Source organism: Sphaeramia orbicularis, chromosome 18 (genome assembly GCF_902148855.1).
Source record: "Sphaeramia orbicularis chromosome 18, fSphaOr1.1, whole genome shotgun sequence".
NCBI lineage: Eukaryota > Metazoa > Chordata > Actinopteri > Kurtiformes > Apogonidae > Sphaeramia > Sphaeramia orbicularis.
Genome location: NC_043974.1, coordinates 37,473,613 through 37,494,020, shown reverse-complemented (window position 1 = coordinate 37,494,020; position 20,408 = coordinate 37,473,613). Strand labels below are relative to the sequence as shown.

General features: G+C 33.9%; 1 protein-coding gene across 1 annotated transcript; it reads left to right on the top strand.

The window, feature by feature from the left end:
* Window positions 1-5,914: 5,914 nt before the first annotated feature.
* serpine1 (serpin peptidase inhibitor, clade E (nexin, plasminogen activator inhibitor type 1), member 1) lies at window positions 5,915-15,853 on the top strand. The gene is made up of 9 exons (XM_030162095.1): window positions 5,915-6,011; window positions 8,012-8,250; window positions 9,768-9,992; window positions 10,821-11,015; window positions 11,113-11,311; window positions 11,781-11,881; window positions 13,271-13,357; window positions 15,185-15,268; window positions 15,361-15,853. Exons 2-9 carry the CDS (start codon window positions 8,013-8,015, stop codon window positions 15,399-15,401), a joined length of 1,170 nt encoding a protein of 389 aa, XP_030017955.1. The 5' UTR covers window positions 5,915-6,011; window position 8,012; the 3' UTR covers window positions 15,402-15,853.
* Window positions 15,854-20,408: the final 4,555 nt, after the last annotated feature.

Sequence of the window (20,408 nt, the reverse complement as noted above, 5' to 3'; positions counted from 1 at the left end):
GTTATTCTGTTGTTTGTGTGTTTGAACACACACACCAGCATTTTCCAGTTATTACTGGTATCATGTTGGGTTATGTAACTTTACAGTGGATTTTTTTTACTTTCTCAATGAAAGACACTGCCTGGAACAACTTATAGAAGGACATTAAACTGAAGAAACTGGTCTCTTTAAATACATTCAAAGTCATTTTAAATGAATGGGAAAAGGATAAATAGATGTTTTTCTGAATGATTGAATCAGGTTCTGCTTTGAAATGCTTTTAATCCTTTAAAACCTAATGGACTATAAAAAGGTCAGAAAATATGCTAATATTTATAATAAATATGATAAATAATAACAAACAATAAATAATAAAAAAGAAAATATGCTGTGAGTGAGTACGTTTGCCCACTTTTCCAGAGCACTTTTTTTCTCCAGATCTTTCAAAATCCAGCAATCATGAATAATTTACTGCATGTTATAATACTACTAAAATGGCTTATTCATCATCTAGTACAGGCATGAGTGAAATTACTGTGATGACCCAATAAAACCTATAAAGTGCAATGTCTCAAGTTTCAGAAACTGGTGGAATTTTTCCAGTTGCACAAACAGTGAGAGTTCCAGCCGTCCAAACTGCATATGCACATGGTGTGTCAGCGATGACACGTTAAGTTTTAAAGAGTTAAGGAACATTTTAATTATACTTTTAGGACCTTTTAAATTATTGGTGGTGTTTTATATGTATGTTCTAAGTTTAGTGTTGTATGTATGGTTTTAGAACTGACTTTAATCGTGTTTTATGTATATTTTTAGTGTGGATGTATGGCTGTGATTTCTATTTTGTGTAACTTCTGCTGCTGCTGCTGCTGTCTTGGCCAGGACACTCCTGAAAAAGGGATTTTTAATCTCAATGAGCTTTATTACTGGTTAAATACAGGCAATAATAATAATAATAATAGTGTCTATCTACTAAAACATGTTCACATCGATTTTACACAAATTACATCTGGTATTGAAGCAGCGTATAACTGATGAAAATGTACCATTGTTTACTATGTACTGTATGTATTTTGCTCATTGTGTATCGTGGCTGTTTCACATAGAAATTGGCCATGAAGTAAAACGAAATTAGGAAAAAGAATATCTCCTACTCTCACCTTTTCAGCCTCTGTGTTTCTGTAACTACACAGCCTGGTCTATAAACCTACATTGCACAGCTGCATATATACCAGTTAAACGTTTGGACACATCTTCTCATTCAATACTATTTCTTTATCTGTATCATTTTTTAACCCATAAAGACCCAAACAGCCACTGGCAACCAAAAGCATCTACTGATCTAAAATCTTTAATAACGTCTAATTGACTAATCCTATCAATCCATGTAAATAATTGGTGTAAAATGCAGTTTGTCGTCTTTTCATGGCCATCAGATATGACCCATTTGGACGTTCAGAGGCTCCATAGTGAACACAGACATTGATTCACCATGGAGTTGGATCAATGACAGTAGATATACACACTTATTTCATAGTCAGGTATGATATATTTAATGAAAAAGTCACATTTTCTTCAGTTTTCTCTTTTTCTGACATAACAACCCTCAATTGTGGTCTGAGGTTTAATGAACATCTACATGATCGATAAATTAAATATAGGAAAATGCATAATTTTCACTGAAATAAAAAGCAAAACACAGAGGATAATATTATAAATAATGGAGATGAATTACTTAAGAAAGGCTAGATATAGAGAAGAATTCATCTGGGAACTGCCACAAAAGTAGCACTGGGTCTTTATGGGTTAAAGCAAATGGAATTGTGTTGTAATCAAAACACAAACCAGAACATGTTCTATTTATATGTGTTATATTTAGCATTTTACCTTTGGCCTTTTGCTTCCATGACAGCTTTGCACATTCCCGTTATATTTCCATGAATAGTCATCTCCGGTAGTTTTCCCACAATCATGAAAAGCACTTCTCAGAGATGTGGAACACTTATTGCATTTTTGCTTTCAGTCTGTGGTCTAACTCATTCCAAACTATCTAAATTGGATTTCACTTTGGTAATTGTGAGGCAAAGTCATTCCATCCCACCTCTTACTTGTCAAATAGCCCATACGTGGCTTAAAGGTGTGTTTGGAGTCAGTAAGCACAAACCAAATGGGATGGCATGTTGCTGCAGAATCCAGTGGTGTTCGAAGCTGTCAAAAATCTAAAATATGAAACTTAGTCTGGTTTGTTTTATACATTTTCTTTACACTTAACTCCATATGTTTTCTATAATAGTTTTGGTGTCTTTAACATTAAACTGCAAAGTAGAAAATTTAACTCATACAGACTCAGTGCTATTTTTATGTCAGTTCCCAAATGATTTTTTTCCCTCTATATCTAACTTTTCTTAACTGATTTATCACCATTTATTATAATGTTATTATCTTTATTTTGCTTTTTTTTCTGTGAAAATCAGCTATTTTCCTCTATTTAATTCACTGATCATGTAGATGTTCATAAAAACTTAGATTAAAGTTGAAGGTTATTATATCAAAAACTGAGAAAAATAAAGAAAAAGTGACTTTTTCATCAAATCTATCATTAAATGAACATAAAACAAGTGTCTCCATCCACTGTCATTTATCAAACTCCATGGGTTTCACTGGTGAATCAATGTTATAGAAAATGATGGTGTTTCCATGGTAACCACAGAGCCTCTGAACGTCCAAATGTGTCATATCTAATGACCATGAAAAGATGACAAACTGGATTTTATACCATTATCTTTATTTTGCACTTTTTCAGTGAAAATCAGGTATTTTCTTATATTGAATTCACTGATCATGTAGATGTTCATAAAAGCTCGGATTAAAGTTGAGGGTTATTATATCAAAAACTGAGAAAATTGAAGAAAAAGTGGCGTTTTCAGCAAAAATATTAATTTCTGAATGTAAACCCAGTGTGTCCATCCACTGTCATTTATCAAACTCCATGGGTTTTACTGGTAAATCAATGTTGCAGAAGATGACGGTGTTTCCATGGTAACTATGGAGCCTCTGAACATTCAAATGGGTCATATCTGATGACCATGAAAAGATGACAAACTGTTTTTTACACCAATTATTTACATGTGTTGATAGAATTAATGGATCAGCCGGTATTAATCAGATCATATCTGGGGTTGGTTTTGGTTGACGGTGGATGTTTGGGTCTGTATGGGTTAAAAAAAAAGGAAAGAAAAAACACTTGAATGAAAACATATGTCCTAATTTTTGATTCCACTGTTCACAGGACTTCTGATTCCAAAGCAAAGACATGAAAACACTATAAGCAGACAGGAAGGATCCAGAAATGTTCTCTATCTTCTTTTCTATTTTAATGGAGAAGTGACTAAATGCTGAAATGAAAGAGTATTTTCCTATTCCCTATCCAGTTTTTCCAGATGCCTAGTGAGTCGGGGGTTAAAGAATGTGGGTAGTCAGGACCAAATTTGGGTTTGATGTGTCACAAAGTAGGAGTCAACAAGATGACTGTTTTCACATGAATGTACAGGAACATAATGTGTAAAACATTTCATGGCAATCTGCCTTTTCACTTCACTTTCACAGACTACAAACAGGATATTGTTGGAACAGTTTAGAAAAAGCATGTATCAGTACTAACCCATAAGGACCCAAACCTAAACCGTCTACTGATCTAAACTGTTTCATACCTGTTGATCCACTAATCCTATCAATACATGTAAATATTTGGTGTAAAACACAGTTTGTCATCTTTTCATGGTCATCAGATATGACCCATTTGGATGTTCAGAGGCTCCGTAGTTACCATGGAAACACCATCATCTTCTACAACATTGATTTACCAGTAAAACCTATGGAGTTTGACAGTGGACAGAGACACTTTTTATGCTCGATTAATGATATATTTGATGAAAAAGTCGCTTTTTTTTTCAATTTTCTCTGTTTCTGATATAATAACCCTCAACTTTAATCTGAGCTTTTATGAACATCTACATGATCAGGGAATTAAATATAGGAAAATATCTGATTTTCCCTGAAAGCATGCAAAATAAAGATAATAACTGATGTGAAATCCAGTTTGTCGTCTTTTCATGGTCATCAGATATGACCCATTTGGATGTTCAGAGGCTCTGTAGTGAACATGGAAACATCGATTCACCAGTAAAACCCATGGAGTTGGATCAATGACAGTGGATGGACACACTGGGTTTATGTTCAGTTAGTGATTTGTTTTACTGAAAAAGTCAACTTTTTTTCAACTTTTCTGTGTCTGATATATTAATCCTCAATTTTAATCTGAGCTTTTATGAACATCTACCAGATCAGCAAATTAAATACAGGAAAATACCTGATTTTATAAAAAAAAAAAAAAAAAAAAAAAAAAAAAAAAAAAAAAAAACACAAAATACAGAGGATAATATTTATAACAAGGGGTGATAAATCACTTAAGAAAAGTTAAATATGGAGAAAAAAAACTATTTTGGAACTGCTACAAAAGTAGCACTGGGTCTTTATGAGTTAAAAATGACTTTTAAATGAATATGAATACAACATTTTTACAAATTTTGTCTGGCCATCTTATAAATTTGTACATATACACGTGTGTAAGAATACATCCATTCCTCCCATTTATCAAAAAGACATGAGGGGACATACACTACACTGAAAAGTGATGGTCCGACCATGGCACAATTGCTCATAGCGTCATTCAGTAATCCATCCAGTCGACTGGCATGAACAACTGCTGTCAGCGTCTGATCTGAAACAAAAACAGGAATATTTGAAATAAATATCACACTTAAAGTTTGTGCTTTTTCACTATTACTGCAGTGTAGACCTTGACTTAATAGATGTATGTTAACTTTATGCACTTTAACCCATAAAGACCCAGTGCTATTTTTATGTCAGTTCCCAAATGAAATTGTCTCAGTATCTAACTCTTCTTAAGTGATTTACAATAATTTATTTATAATTGTATCCTCTATATTTTGTATTTTCTCAGTATAAATCAGGTATTTTCCTCTATTTAATTCACTGGTCATGTGGATGTTCATAAAAGCTCAGATTAAAGTTGAAAGTTATTATATCAACAGCAAAGAAATCTGCAGGAAAAGGGACTTTTTTTAGTAAAATATATCAATAACTGAACATAAAACAAGTGTCTCCATCCACTGTCATTGATCCAACTCCATCGGTTTTAGTGGTGAATCAATGTTTCCATGGTAACTACGGAGCCTCTGAATGTCCAAATGGGTCATATCTGATGACCATGAAAAGACGACAAACTGTATTTTACACCAATTATTTGCATGTGCTGATAGGATTAGTGGATCAGCAGGTATTAAACAGTTTAGATCAGTAGATGCTTTTGGTCAGTGATGGATGTTTGGGTCTTTATGGGAGAAATTATCTGTAATTTAGTCGGAGTAATGGACTAAAAGTGTTCATTTCCAGATTGGCTCCTTTGCAACTTTAGGATTAAAAATTAGTAAAACTTTCATGATCTTATAAACATTTGTTTGTTTTGTATGTTTTTTTCTAGTTTTTAGTCTAATTATAAGCTAGTTTTACTAAAACAAAGGCAGATGCATTGGAGTGACATTGTAGAAAAAACTTATTCAAATTCTGCACTTTTCACTTTCACTTTTACTTTTCTTTTTTGCCATTTGTTCTACAGAAAGACTCCTGTCCCTGCCCTTATACACAAGTGTGTGACTTTCCATGTTCCACTTCATATTCTGGGCAGAAGACAGACAAGGAAAAAACAGGAGGGAGGAAGAGTGAACGTATGTGTTCATGAAAAGGAAGCCTGTTCAGACACTGTCTGGTGACATCATCATCACTAATAGCTTCTGTGTGTGTGCGTAGGCGGGGGGGGCTGAACCACGCAGCTTTCACTATAAAACACACCGGGAATTCTTCACTCATTCAGACGGAGCAGCAGCAGAGACGGAGACGGAAACTTAACACATAACTGGTTCAATATATACTTCACTCACTTCAGTCACAAGGTAAGACAGAGTTTTAATAATATACTCACATAGAGACAAAGGCTCATAAACATACTAGTTAAATATTACTGTCTAAGGTTTACAGGGTATCCTCCTGAGACCAGGAGAGTACAAGTTTTGGCTTTTTTACATCAAATAATTGCCTTTTTTTGAAACAGCACAATGCAAGTTTTTTCAGATGCATTTTTAAAATTTTTATGGACTGTCCTTTGCCTTGGATGGTGTGTTTTTTTTTTTTTGTTTTTTTTTTTTTTAGTCAATAAAGCTGTCAAACTCTTGTCCCATACAGAGGACAAAAATGCATTGCTGGGTCTCAGGGGGATATTTGTAAGTAAGTTTTATTTATAGAGCATTTTTTAGAGATGGGGAGTCACAAAGTGTTTTCCAGTGCAAAATACAATTAAAAAGCAATTAAAAAGACAAATAAAATGCAATTAAAATACAGTTAAAGTGCAGTCAGTTTGTAGCAGCCCTGAGTCAGTTGGATTTAAAATGCCTGCTTGAACAATAGTGTCTTAAGGTGTTTTTTAAAAGTTCATGGACCGTAGGTGTAGGGGGAGATCGTTCCAGAGGTATTTAGTATGAATTTGTTAAAAATGTATATATTAATTATACAGTAATCTATAGTGTAACCTGTGCTAAAATGTGGTTGCATCTGCCATATCAGACATTTCATTTTCACTGTAAAAAACAAATAAATGAATGAAAAGAGTTTAGAAAGTGATGTATTTTAAAGCAAAACATGAATATTATAATGTAATCTTGTAATAATGTAAAGTGAATATTAATGTTTCATAAATTCATAGACTTAAGGTTAATGTAGCTAATTTGTTTTCTAGTCCCTCTAATTCTCTTGAGGATAAAAAGTTTAATTAAAAAAAATAGGTCAGAGAATTTTAACATTATTGAAACTGAAATGTGCAAATGCGATTCTAATTTTGCCAAAGATGAGTCACTAAAAAAACAACTAATGTGTCCCATCATATATCAGTTTTTAAAAGTCTATGAAATGTCCTGGGATTGCTTTTTTTTTTTTTTTTTACACTTCCTGAGTTTGATTGCAAACATGTGAGCTGTAAAGTTCCTCTACATTGTTGAGCAATCTGGCAAACAGAAGCAATGGAACAGTGGAGCAATAAACCAAAAATGGGTTCTTGAACCGACTGTTCCCATAAAGAAGATGAGGTTTTATGTCGAACGGTTCCAGTTCAGTCAGATCCAGCTGAAACATAATGGCTGAACCTTCGCTCTCCTTTGGTAGAGGATGATATATTTACACTCCCCTCAGTGATGCATTTGACATGTCTGTGCGAAGATGAGTCAGAAGAACTTGTCTCAGTGATGGCATTCATGCAATTCAACTCAGTTCAAACAAACAGGCACACTCATTTGCACTTTACAGTTTATTGTTGCACCGCTCTGTTTTTCTATCATTTCTGTTTTTTATTCTTCTTATTTATTATGTTTAGTGTTTTTACTCTTGTATTGTATGTTAAACTTATATGTTCACTGTCTGCCATGGTGCTGCTGAACTACTATCTATCTATCTATCTATCTATCTATCTATCTATCTATCTATCTATCTATCTATCTATCTATCTATCTATCTATCTATCTATCTATCTATCTATCTATCTATCTATCTATCTATCTATCTATCTATCTATCTATCTATCTATCTATCTTTCTTTCTTTCTTTCTTTCTTTCTTTCTTTCTTTCTTTCTTGGAAATTTGCCTGAGTAAAATTTACTCAAATTGAAGAAAATTTTACTCTACTCAGATAACATTTGGTCCCTCTCTAAAAAGAGTAAAAGTTACTCTTTGGGTAGAACTCTCCAAACTCAATATAGAGCCAAATTCCCCCAATATAAGGCCAAATTTACTCTTTTTGGGGAAAATACTTTTGACTCTGGAAAAAATGCTCAGTCACTTTCCCTGTGTATCCATCCATCCAATTTGAACCTAACATCGTATCCCTTCCTGTTTCTTTCTTTCCCAGGATGCTTTGTGCACATATTCTCCTGTTGCTGGCTGTGAGCAGCTCCTGCCTTGGATCCCTGCAGGATAAACAGACAGATTTTGGTCTGAAAGTCTTTTCTCAGTTGACAGAGGACTCTGTGAACCAGAACGTGGCCTTCTCCCCATACGGTGTGGCCTCTGTCCTGGCCATGGCTCAGCTGGGTGCTGCAGGGAACACCCACAAAGCTTTAACCACCACCATGGGTTTTTCTCTGCGACGTGAGTAAGACTGACCAAACAATCAACACCTTCAAATGGTTATATATTTTCATTACTTTATTTTAATGCTATTGAGAGGATGTGATAAATATTTAATCCACAAAGACCCAGTGCTACTTCTGTGGCAGTTCCCAGATGATTTTTTTCTTTCTACTTAGCCTTTTTTAAGTGATTTATCACCATTTATTATAATAGTATCCTCTATATTTTACACTTTTCCATTGAAAATCAGGTAATTTTCTATATTTAATATACTGATCATGTAGATCATGTAAAGGTTATTATATCAAAAGCAGAGAAAACTGAAGAAAAAACAACTTTTTCAGCAAAATCTATTATTAACTGAACATAAACTGTGTCTCCATCCACTGTCATTGATCCAACTCCATGGGTTTTACTGGTGAATCAATGTTGTAGAAGATGACTGTGTTTCCATGGTAACTACAGAGCCTCTGAACGTCCAAATGGGTAATATCTGTTGACCATGAAAAGATGACAAACTGTATTTTACACCAATTATTTACATGGATTGATTGGATTAGTGGCTCAACAGGTGTTAAACAGTTTAGATCAGTAGATGGTTTTGGTTTCCGGTGGATGTTTGGGTCTTTATGGGTTAAATAATACATCTTCTTATTGGGAACATGGAAAAGATCTCAGTGTATATCACATACAAAATTTACAGTACTGTGCCAAAGTCCAGGGCAAACATCAGGTTTGTTGGTTTAGTAAAGATATAATAACCACATATATGCAGTTCTCAGTCTCTATATTCAGATACAGTCTGGGCACAGCAGTAAAAACATAAGTAGAAATGCTTCTATAAACCAAAGTACTACTATTTATTGTGTCCTCCCTTTGTGCTTATTATGCCTTTAATGCTTTTGTTCAGACAAAATGAGATTTATTGCATTCATTTTTTATGTTTTGTACCAGATTTAATATCAGTTGTTTCTAATTGTTTTTGCTGCTTTTTATCATGGGGTTAAGGGTCACACTAAATAGTGACTTTAACCTTTAAAACTCATGAAGTTCAGTTTTTATGTGTGTCTTTTAAGGTTGTGCATGTACTTCTGGTATTTTCTTGTTGTGTCTGAAGAAAAGAGAATGAGAAATAAACATTTCTGCTCATTTCAACCCTGTAAATTTAACAAAACTAAAGGCAGCCTAAGACTTTTGCACAGAGGACAAGACTAAATCAAAAACACAACAGAGGAAATTTTGTGATTAAGTGCTTAATTTGTTTTCGTTTTACTTATTCTGTTCATTCTTATTCAACAAAATGTTAAAAATAAGACAAAAATTACATAAAGACATGGATGACAAAACAAGACAGCTGGAATAAAATAAATGTTCATTATTTTCAGCCTTTTTTAAAGACTGTTTTAACACTTGTACTTTTACCACCCTTTATTTTCTATTAAATTATCTGTACTGTGTGGCTCTTTCCCACCTCTACTGAACCGTTCCATTTACTGATGCTCAAACCTCATTACACCGTCTCATCCTTGTATCAGAGCGGGGCCTGTCTCGACAGCAGCGTCTCCTGCAGCGGGACATTTCCACTGAGGAGGGAGTGGAAGTGGCCAGTGGGGTGATGGTGGAGAGGAAGATGAGCCTGGAGAAGGGGTACCGCAGGGCTTTAGCCAAGGCCTTCCAGACCCACCCCCACCAGGTGGACTTCACCAAGCCAGATCAGGTTGTCGGCATTATCAACGCATGGGTGTCAGACCACACTGCAGGTTCGCATCCATCTGTTCTTCTGTGTTCTATAGTTTTTTTTCTAATCATTTTTGGAATGTTTGCAGATTTTCCATATGTCACACCAGTATGACAGACCTATACCAGCACTTACTTCATGCTTTCAGTCATTAGCTATTATGATGTCATGTTAAAACCCTTTAAGCACCAAAGTCACAATATTGCAACAACCAACATAACTGACTGAAACAGACTGTAGGACATGTGCCTCTTCAATCCTCACACCATTTCAGAACATGTTTCTATTTAAAGTGAATAAAATCTAGTTTTAATGGCGTGGTCCTGAGATGGTTTAGTCAATAAGTAAAGTTTGTTTAGTTTTAGTTTTGATAGATAAGGACAGATTTGGCTACTTTGCTGCATTTTACTTTCTACTAATGTTTAAGTTGATTTATTTTAAGGATAAGATGACAAAAAAACAAAAATACAAAGAAAACTTCCATGTAAATAAGTTCAAAGTTTAATTTTACTAAATGTTACACGATCCAATATGGCCGCCACCATGTGACATCACAATATGCAAATTAAATGACTAAATTTACTCTCATCAAAAAACTTTGGATCATACTCAATATTTTTTCTCATTTACAGTATGATTTTATCTGTAAACATATCCAAAACAGCTTTTTGAAATCTTTATATCAAAATTGAATATGTATTTTTTTAAACTCCAGCACCTAAAGGGTTAATTTTTGGGGTATTTGAGGATGTGCTCAGGGGTATCATTTACATCACTGACCTATTAATAAAGTTAGTCCATTTGTTTTATTTTGCAGGTTTTTGACATGTTTTCGTTTGTTCCTTTGTAGGTTCTATCCCAGAGTTCTTACGCTCTGGATCGTTGACAGATGAGACCCGCCTGGTTCTCCTTAATGCACTACACTTCCAGGGCAGGTGGAAGGTTCCTTTTGATCCCAAATTTACCCACGAAAGGATGTTCCACTGCGCTAACGGCAGCATGGTGCCAGTGCACATGATGAGACTCACCAGTCGTTTCAACTATGGTAAAACTCTAACAAACAAACCCTTTTTGTGATATTTATCAAATAGAATTATATATTTAAAAAATGATACTTAAATCTCCTCCTTCTTAATGAACAGGTGAGTTTGTGACTGCTGGTGGGGTGGACTACGATGTCATTGAGGTCCCATATGATGGTGACTCGCTCAGCATGTTTCTGGTCTCACCCTTCGAGCCTGAAGTGCCACTGAGCGTGCTCAGTACAGATCTGAGCAGCCAGACATTGAAGCAGTGGAGGACGGAACTGAGGAATGCCAAGAGACAGCTGGCAATGCCCAGGTGATGAAGGGGAGGGGACAGAGGGGGCAGAGGGGGCAGAGGGGGCAGCCATGCAGCAAATAATGGCTACCAGCCTTCATTTAACATTTGTATGTACAGTTGCGGAAAAAAATATTAGACCACCTTTGTTTTCTTCAATTTCTTGTTCATTTTGATGTCTGGTACAACTAAAGGTACATTTGTTTGGACAAATATAATGAAAACAGCAAAAACAGCTCATAAGAGTTTAATTTCAGAGCTGATATCTATCCATTTTCCATGGTTTTCTTGATAATAACCAGAATCACTTCAGTTCTTCCATCAATATCCATGGCATTGTACTGACAAAAACAGTGCTTTTAGACATTCCATGTTTTCTTTTCTGTCTGTTTTAGTCACATGATACACACAGGAGTTAGGACTGGATTGTTTCATTGCATTTTTCTGTGACTGTAGTGAAAATAACTTCTATTTGTTTGTATTGTTGCAGGTTTACTCTGACCTCTGAGGTGAATATGAAGGCAGCGCTCATGAACATGGGTCTGGGAGACATGTTCAACCTGGCTACTGCGGACTTCACAGGCATCACCAGTGAGTTTACCATTAATACGATGTGAGAATAGAACCATTATTTAGTCTGTCAGTAAGTTTGAAGAAGTGGTATGATGTTGACACACCAAAGGTTACAGGTTTACAGGTCCAGTAAGTAAAATGTGAAGAGTATGATGATGTATTTCTATTCAGATTGTAAAAAAATAGAAAAAAAAGAAATTAGTTATTCTATTCTACAGATTTTACAAATAGAAATTGTCATTTTCTGAACTCAGCACCAAATTTCACGGTCTCAAGGATCAATATAGAGGATTTGCCAAGTCAATCACAGCCAGTATAAACTGATTTCTATGTAGAGGACTGTGTAGAGCAGGGGTGTCAAACCATTTTAGTTCAGGGGCCACATACAGCCCAAAGTGAGCTCAAGTGGGCCAGACCAGTAAAATAATAATATACCCTACAAATAATGTCAGTTCTAAAGTTTTCTCTGTTTTACCGCAACAAAGTCAAATTAAGTTATGATAATATTTAGATTTACAAACTATATTTTCTCAAAAAATTTGAATAAAAAAAAAAAATCTTCAATTTCTTACAAAAAATACATGTAATTTTACCAATGTTATGCCTCAACTTATCATTTACACATAAACAATCCAACTTCCAGATCGCAGTGGATCTATAAATACACAAAACATTTAGTAACAGACAAAATATTGTTACAATTTTAGAGTTTGGAACTAAAATTACTTTAACATCCTTGACTGTTAGTATCTTGCACTTTGCAAATTCATCCTGTGGGATGGACTGGACCCTTTGGCGGGCAGATTTGGGCCCATGGTTTGTACAAATATGGTAATGTCTGGCTCAATAGTTCAGTGGTGAGTGGGTAATGTCATGGTTCCTCTGTTTACTAGTAATATAATAATAGTAATAGTAACTTTTAGTTATATAGCACCTTTAACAACTGAGTTTACAAAGTGCTTTGACAGACAAAGCAGAAGGGCACAACAGCAGGATACAAGATGCAAGCAAAGACACTAAAACATAGAAAACAACATAATAAAAGAGATATGAACAGCAAACACAAAAACATGACACTCTGAATAAATTTGAATGTATCAAAGTAGAGAGGGCAGAGATTATATAACATGATGCTGTCAAATCAATGTAAAAATGAAGGAATGGATTAAAAAAAAAAACACCCTGGATGTCAGTATAAATGAATAACCAAAACAAGGTCAAATTCAATATTCAAACATTAAAAAGAGACAACATCACATAAAGGCAAGTCGATAAAAATGTGTTTTAAGAAGTGATATAAAAGATGTTAGTGCACAGTGTATGATAATTTACAAGAGATGTGACATTTCCCTGTGTGTTTTGTGGAAAAATGTATTCTTTCTATCTAAACTGTGTGTGTTTTTTCAGCTGATGAGAGGCTTTGTGTGTCTCAAATCCTGCAAAAGGTGAAGATTGAAGTGAATGAGCGAGGAACCAAGGCAGCAGCAGCCACAGGTAATTCACACACAATCCATACCTGAACCACACTGATAGACTTTAGTGGAGACAAGACAGTATCGTTGTAAAAGACATAACAAAAGCTCCCATCATGCTGGAAAAGTGTCAAATTCATTTTATTTCGGGGGCCACATCCTCCCAATATGATCTGAAGTGAGCCGGACCAGTAAAATAATAACATAATAATATAGAAATAATGTCAACTCCAAACTTTTCTCTATGTTTTAGGGTGAAAAAAGTAAAATTGCATGATAAAAATGTTTACATCTACAAATTATCCTTTAAAAAATCTAAATAACATGAACAACAATGAACAAACTGAACTTTATTAAGAAAATTAAGTGCGATTTTTTTTTTTCCTTTTTTAAAATTTATTTATTTGCATATTCAAACAAAGAACATGCGATCATGTGTGTTACAGTTAAAATCTAAATTTTCTTTTACACATGCATCATGGTACAATCATGGCCAAACAATTCAAGGTGCATACACAATCCATTTTTCCCAGCATTCAGTACATTTCTCCAACTCAAGTCTTGAAATTTAAGTAAGTCTCTCCATACAGTAAATTTCTTCAATGATCCTGCACCACTGGTCCAGTGTTGGAGGGTCTAGTTGCAACCATTTTCATGTTATAGCTTTCCTACTACTTGCAAAAGTATCTTCAATAAGTATTTATCCTGCTGTAGGACTGTTTCTGGTATTTTACTGAGATATAAAGTAACAAAAGAGTAATCTAATCCACCCCAATTATTTTATTTATCTCGGTTGCCACCTCCCTCCAGTATGACTGTTAAGTGCAATTTTAATAATATTATTTCTCAATTTATCATTTAAAGAAGAAAATCAATTTACAGCTTGGCTGCAAAGCTATCCTTATATTCATTCCAGTAAAAATCGAGTGGATTTCTACAACCCGTTTCAATTCCTGCTTAATTTCTTATGTCTATAACTAGTTATGTCACGACATTTGCACATATAAGGTCAAGACTTCCGACGAACATTTTTCCGAGTACGACATATTTGTTTGTCAGCAGCAGTGGTTGTAGTAAAAACTGAAAATATGTCCAAACTTCGAGCCGATTACCTAAAATGTTCCATTGTTGGTTGAACAGGACAGAGCAGCACAGCCAACAACCTGGAGGGGGCGGGGCCTGAAGTGTCTCATTTGCATTTAAAGGGCCAGCGCTCAAAACCACCTTTCTGGTGTCATTACTCAGAAATAGGATTGAAAATGGACCTGTGGAGTTGAATTAATGAAGAATTCAGACCCAAGCAGAGCATTTACAGTTTATGTAGACCACAGGGAAATGTTTTAACATGTATAATTCCATTCAAAAAAACTAAATATCACTCCTTTAAGAAAAGTTGAATATAGAGAACAAAATATTTTTCGAACTGACACATAAATAACACTGGGTCTTTATGGGTTAAATAAACAAGCTATACATGATGCAGCCCATGGTATTGTGTACAATCTGCATTTAAGTGTAGCTTATAAATGGGAAATGTTTGAAAATGCATAATTCCATTTAAAAAAAACAAAATATCGTTCCTTTAAGTCCATATGAGGACCTCTTTCCTGTCCACACCGTGTCATGACCAGTCAGTTCACTTTGCACAGAAACAGATAAATGTAGAAATGTCTTTCAAACGTGTACTTTAATACTTTTCAGACCTTCTACTTTTTCACTTTTGAACCTGATTTAGTGCTTTTTACTTTTGACACCTCTTGAAAACATTGTGTATAGAGAAGGGCAAACACACAATAGACAAACAGGTAGTATTAGAACCTAAGTGTTTTCCTCTTCTTTTTCATGTTAGCTGCTGTGATGTTTTCTCGAATGGCAGTGGAAGAGATCACTCTGGATCGGCCCTTCCTCTTCCTCATCCAGCACAAACACACAGGTAATGTTTCTTTTTAGGTTTGGAATCCCGCTGTACTGCTTAAAAGCTCGGCAGTGTTGTATAATGGCTAATGTTTCCTCTTCTGTGTGCAGGTGCCGTTCTGTTCATGGGTCAGTTCAATCAACCTCAATAACAATAACACAATCTGAAGACCTGTCTTCGCCCAAGTGTCTGCTTACATTCCGCAGCGGCCATATAAGAGTAACATCACTGTTTACAACTTCACAGACTCATTCACTCAGAGGTTTATTTATAATGCGCTGAAAATAGGACAAGAGAGACTTTGTATACATAAGTGACTGAGAAAAGGTCTAAAAAGAGATACTGTATATGTATGTGTAGGATGTTTATTTGTGCCTCAGAATGTTTGTGCTTTTCAAGTCGGAAAGAAATACAGTGACACAGATGCACTTCATAGAGATGTATTTGCAGAAACAGGCTGTACAAAATGATTTTTTATATATTTTTACATTGTTGATTGCAACATCTATTTTTGTTATTATATTATTAAGTTACATTTGTATTTTTGAAGTAATTATATTTATTAAAATGTTGTGTTTCTAAAAAGATGCCGTTTTTGTTGTGTTATTGTGATGCTGATGCTCTTGTGTTCAAACTGATGACGTACATCGTTTTGCAAGGTGATGTCTATATACAATCGCAGAAAAAATAATTAGACCATCAAAAGTCATCAAAAACAATAGTTATGCAATCCAGTACTAACTCCTGTGTGTATCATGTGACTAAAACAGACAGAAAAGAAAACATGGATGCCTAAAAGCACTGTTTTTGTCAGTACAATGCCATAGATATTGTTGTAAGACCTGAAGTGATTCTGGTTATTATCAAGAAAACATGAAAAATGGATAGATTTCAGCTCTGAAATTAAACTCTTATGAGCTAATTTTGCTGTTATTATTATATTTGTCCAAAGAAATGTACCTTTAGTTGTACCAGGCATTAAAATGAACAAGAAACTGAAGAAAACAACGGTGGTCTAATAATTATTTTCTGTAACAGTATGTGAACAAATCACATACTTACTGAAAATCCCATAAAGATCATAAACAATCATTGACTTAGATCACATCCCATCATTGCTTAAAATGTATTTATTTTTATTTATTGGTTTATTTAATAGGGACTGTGCACATTTATGAACATTGCTGTTTATAAAATACACCCATGTAAATATGCCAGAATTTGTAAAAATAGCTACTTTTCATCTGCAGTGCCTAGGCAGTTGACAGAAAAAGAAACATAAAACAGCCAACATTAATTCATCACTTTTGCACTATAAATTTAAAAATTTAACCCTTTCATACATGAATTATGAGAACCTTAATCAAGGTTTTTTTTCCTAAGTGTTTTTATTCCTCTTTAGGCGTGGAAAAAAAAAAACAAACAATATAATTGAAATTTTTTTTTATGAACCGATTTTACATGGAGTTACAAAATCATGCGGTTAATTTTAGAAGCAAAGAAACATGTATTTACTGATATACTGTGTGAAAACTATGAGATAAGAACATTTTTAATGCTGCTAATCTGATGTTTTCTCACATTTTAACAATACCTACATGGAGATAATATGCAAAAAAAAAACCCAACACCTTTTTGTTTAAAAAAAAAACACAACAAAAAACTGTTAATTACAGTTTAACACCAATTAGTATTTTTTTTTTTTTTTTTTACAGTCAAACATGTTACTGCAGATGAGGTTTATCTAGAACAGCAAATCTACAGTAATGGTATGAATTACAGTGTATGGGATGATACATAAGCATTCACCGTGTTGGCTGATATGGAACTAAAACAACCAAATCCATAAATATACAAGAGAACACCTTTGAACAGCTGTCCACTGTAGTGATCACTATGCATGAAAGGGTTAAAGATACACATAATGATGACATAGGTATCATGAAAACAAACAAACAAATGGACAAACACACAAATAATGACCACAGGGGCATTAGTCTATATGTTCACCTTTATACTTACATACAACTAAACAGAGAAAGTGTGAGGGTGATGAAATGTATGTCAATTAAAAATGACTGCATCATTATCATTATTGTATATCACTAATTCAGTACAGTTATCACAGTCAAAGTCCACACCTCTGCTGCACAGCAACTCACCCTTACCACCAGTCTGCTGTGTATCCATCACAGATAGTAGACTACTGATAAGCATTCACATGCAGAAGTCCTTAGAGGTGTCAAGTAATGAAGTACAAATACTTCATTACCTTACTTAAGTACAAGTTTTTGTTATCTATACTTTACTGGAGTAATTTTTTTTTTTTTACTTTTTACCTCTGCTCCTAACATTTTAAAAATAGCCTCATTACTCCTATTTCATTTTGGCTTGTTTTCATTCTGCTTGTCATCGTTCAAAAAAAAAAAAAAAAAAAATCCTACAGTGAATTTGATTGTGGTTGGATGACAACTATTGGTTTGGATTTTTCGTACCATTACAATATTTATATTCAACTAGTCATCATATCTTCCATGAAACCCACATTAATGCTCAGTACTACACATATATGGTTCTTTAATTTACATTGGACTAAAACGTGTTCATTTTTAACTGGCATGTATGTGGCTGAAACAGGTGCACCCCAAATGCTTCAACATTAACATTTACACATAACATTATAGTCATTATGGTCTTTAGATGCCTGTTCTTTGTGGAGGTGGGGTAGTGCACTATAGGCCCCTGTGGCGCCGACTAAGATTTTGTCCTAATGGCAATTTTTTCCCCTTACATTTACTTTTATACTTTAAGTAGTTTGAAACCAGTACTTTTACTTGAGTAAAAAGCTTGAGTTGATATTTCAACTTCTACAGCAGTCTTTTTAAACTCTAGTATCTATACTTCAACCTGAATAATGAATGTGAATACTTTTGACACCCCTGTCCTTAGTACACAATGCATGTGTATAAATGTGAACCCTAATTACCTAGCCTCTCTAGTATTTACATGGATTTGTTAAATAATTACACCATAACCATTTCATCCATGGTGTGTTAAATGCTGAACTCTGAGGAAAATTAATGAACATGAATAATTATTTAATTTATTGTGGCTGTGAACTTTAAACTGAATACTGGATGAATAGTATTTATTGCTAATTACTTATAAATATAACTAGAATCATGTGTGTTTATTTATTTATTATTATTATCGTGAATTATCATCATGTACGAGTAAAACTACTACTTGAGATGCGTAAATACCATTTAGGCTATGATGAGGCATAAAATGTGTATTCTATTAACCTTTTGATTACGATATTTAACCCTTTCATGCATGAATTATAAGCACCTTAATCAAGATTTTTTTCCTGAGCATTTTTATTCTCCTTCAGGCATGAAAAACAACAATGCAATTTAATTTTTTTTAATGAACCTATTTTTCTTGGAGTTACAAAACTGTCCACTCAGCTGGACATCATGTGTTTAATTTTATAAGCAAAGAAACATGTATTTACTGATATACTGTGTGAAAACTATGAAATAAAAACATTTTTAATGCCGCTAAGCTGATGTTTTCTCACATTTTAGCATACTCTAATACTAGGTATTACTCACTTCATGGACATAACATGCAAAAAAATAACTAATTTTCTTTAAAAAAAAAACAAAAAAACAAAACAAAAAAAACAACTGTTAACCCTTTCATGCATTAATTCTGAGAAACTTAATCAAGATTTTTTTCTTCAGTGTTTTTATTCCTCCTTAGGCATGAAAAAAAACAATGCAATCAAGTTTTTTTTCCCGTAGAGTTACAAAAATATCCATGCATTTAACTGTTGAAGTAAAGAAACGTGTTTAAAACCCAATATCAGAGAGGGATATGAAAACAATGAAATAAAAACATGTTTAATGCTGCTAATCTGATGTCGTCTCACATTTTAACATATTCTAAAGCTATTAATTCCTCACTTCATCGAGATCATGTGCAAAAAAAACCCTTCTTGTCTAACAAATAACAACTGATTTACACTCAAACATGTTAGTGCAGATCAGGTTTATCAAGAACAGCAAAGTTATAGTAATGGTATGAATGTCAGGATATGAGATGATGCGTAAGTGTCCACTGTGTTGGCTGATATGGAACTAAAACAACTAAACCCATTAATATACAAGAGAACAGCTGGAGAACAACTGTCCACTGGAGTGACTTATGCATGAAAGAGTTAATTACAGTCTAATAACAATTACCAATTTTTTACACTCAAACATGTTACTGCAGATCAGGTTTATCAAGAACAGCAAAGTTACAGTAATGATAGGAATTGCAGTGTATGGGATTATGCATGAGCGTCCACTGTGTTGGCTCATATGGAACTAAAACAATAAAATCCATGAATATACAAGAGAATACTTTTGAACAGCTGTCCACTTGTAGTAACCACTATGCATGAAAGGGTTAATTTAACCCTTTCATGCATAGTGGTCACTACAGTGGACAGTTATTCTCCAGCTGTTCTCTTGTATATTCATGGATTTTGTTCTTTTTGTTTGTTTGTTTGTTTGTTTTCCACACATATCTTTATTAAAGTTTTAAGACACTACATATCTTTTCTGACATGAATTGGTAACATTATGTAGATCTCTCCTGAGCATAAACCCCCAGAATCACAAGCCCTCCCCATAGTTTTCACACGATTTATCAGTAAAGACATGTTTCCGTGCATCAAAAATTAAACATGTGGTGTCCAGCTGAGTGGACATTTTTGCAGTTTCATGAAAAATAGGTTCAGAATTTTTTTTTTTTTTTTTTTTCATTGTTATTTTTTTTAATGTATTTTTGAATTTTTTAAAAATTATTTTTATTTATTTATTTGTTTGTTAAATTTATTTTTCAGAAGAAATTTTTCAATTGCATTGTTTTTTTCATACCTAAAGAGGAATAAAAACACTCAGGAAAAAAATTTGATTAAGGTTCTCATAATTTGTGCATGAAAGGGTTAAATTTAAATTTTTTATTTTTTTTATTTTTACAGGAAAACATTGTCTTCGTTGGTCATTTGGCAGAATCTGTGGTGTGCTTCAGCTGTATGAAAAAAATAAAATAAAATTAAAAAAAATCAGTTAACAGCGGAAAGCTCCATCAACCTGAGAAACAA

Coding starts and splice junctions, on each gene's coding strand:
- serpine1 (XM_030162095.1), top strand. CDS start 8,013: ATGCTTTGTGCACATATTCTCCTGTTGCTGGCTGTGAGCAGCTCCTGC. Junction 9,993..10,820: donor GGTGTCAGACCACACTGCAG/GTTCGCATCCAT, acceptor GTTCCTTTGTAG/GTTCTATCCCAGAGTTCTTA. Junction 15,269..15,360: donor CATCCAGCACAAACACACAG/GTAATGTTTCTT, acceptor TTCTGTGTGCAG/GTGCCGTTCTGTTCATGGGT.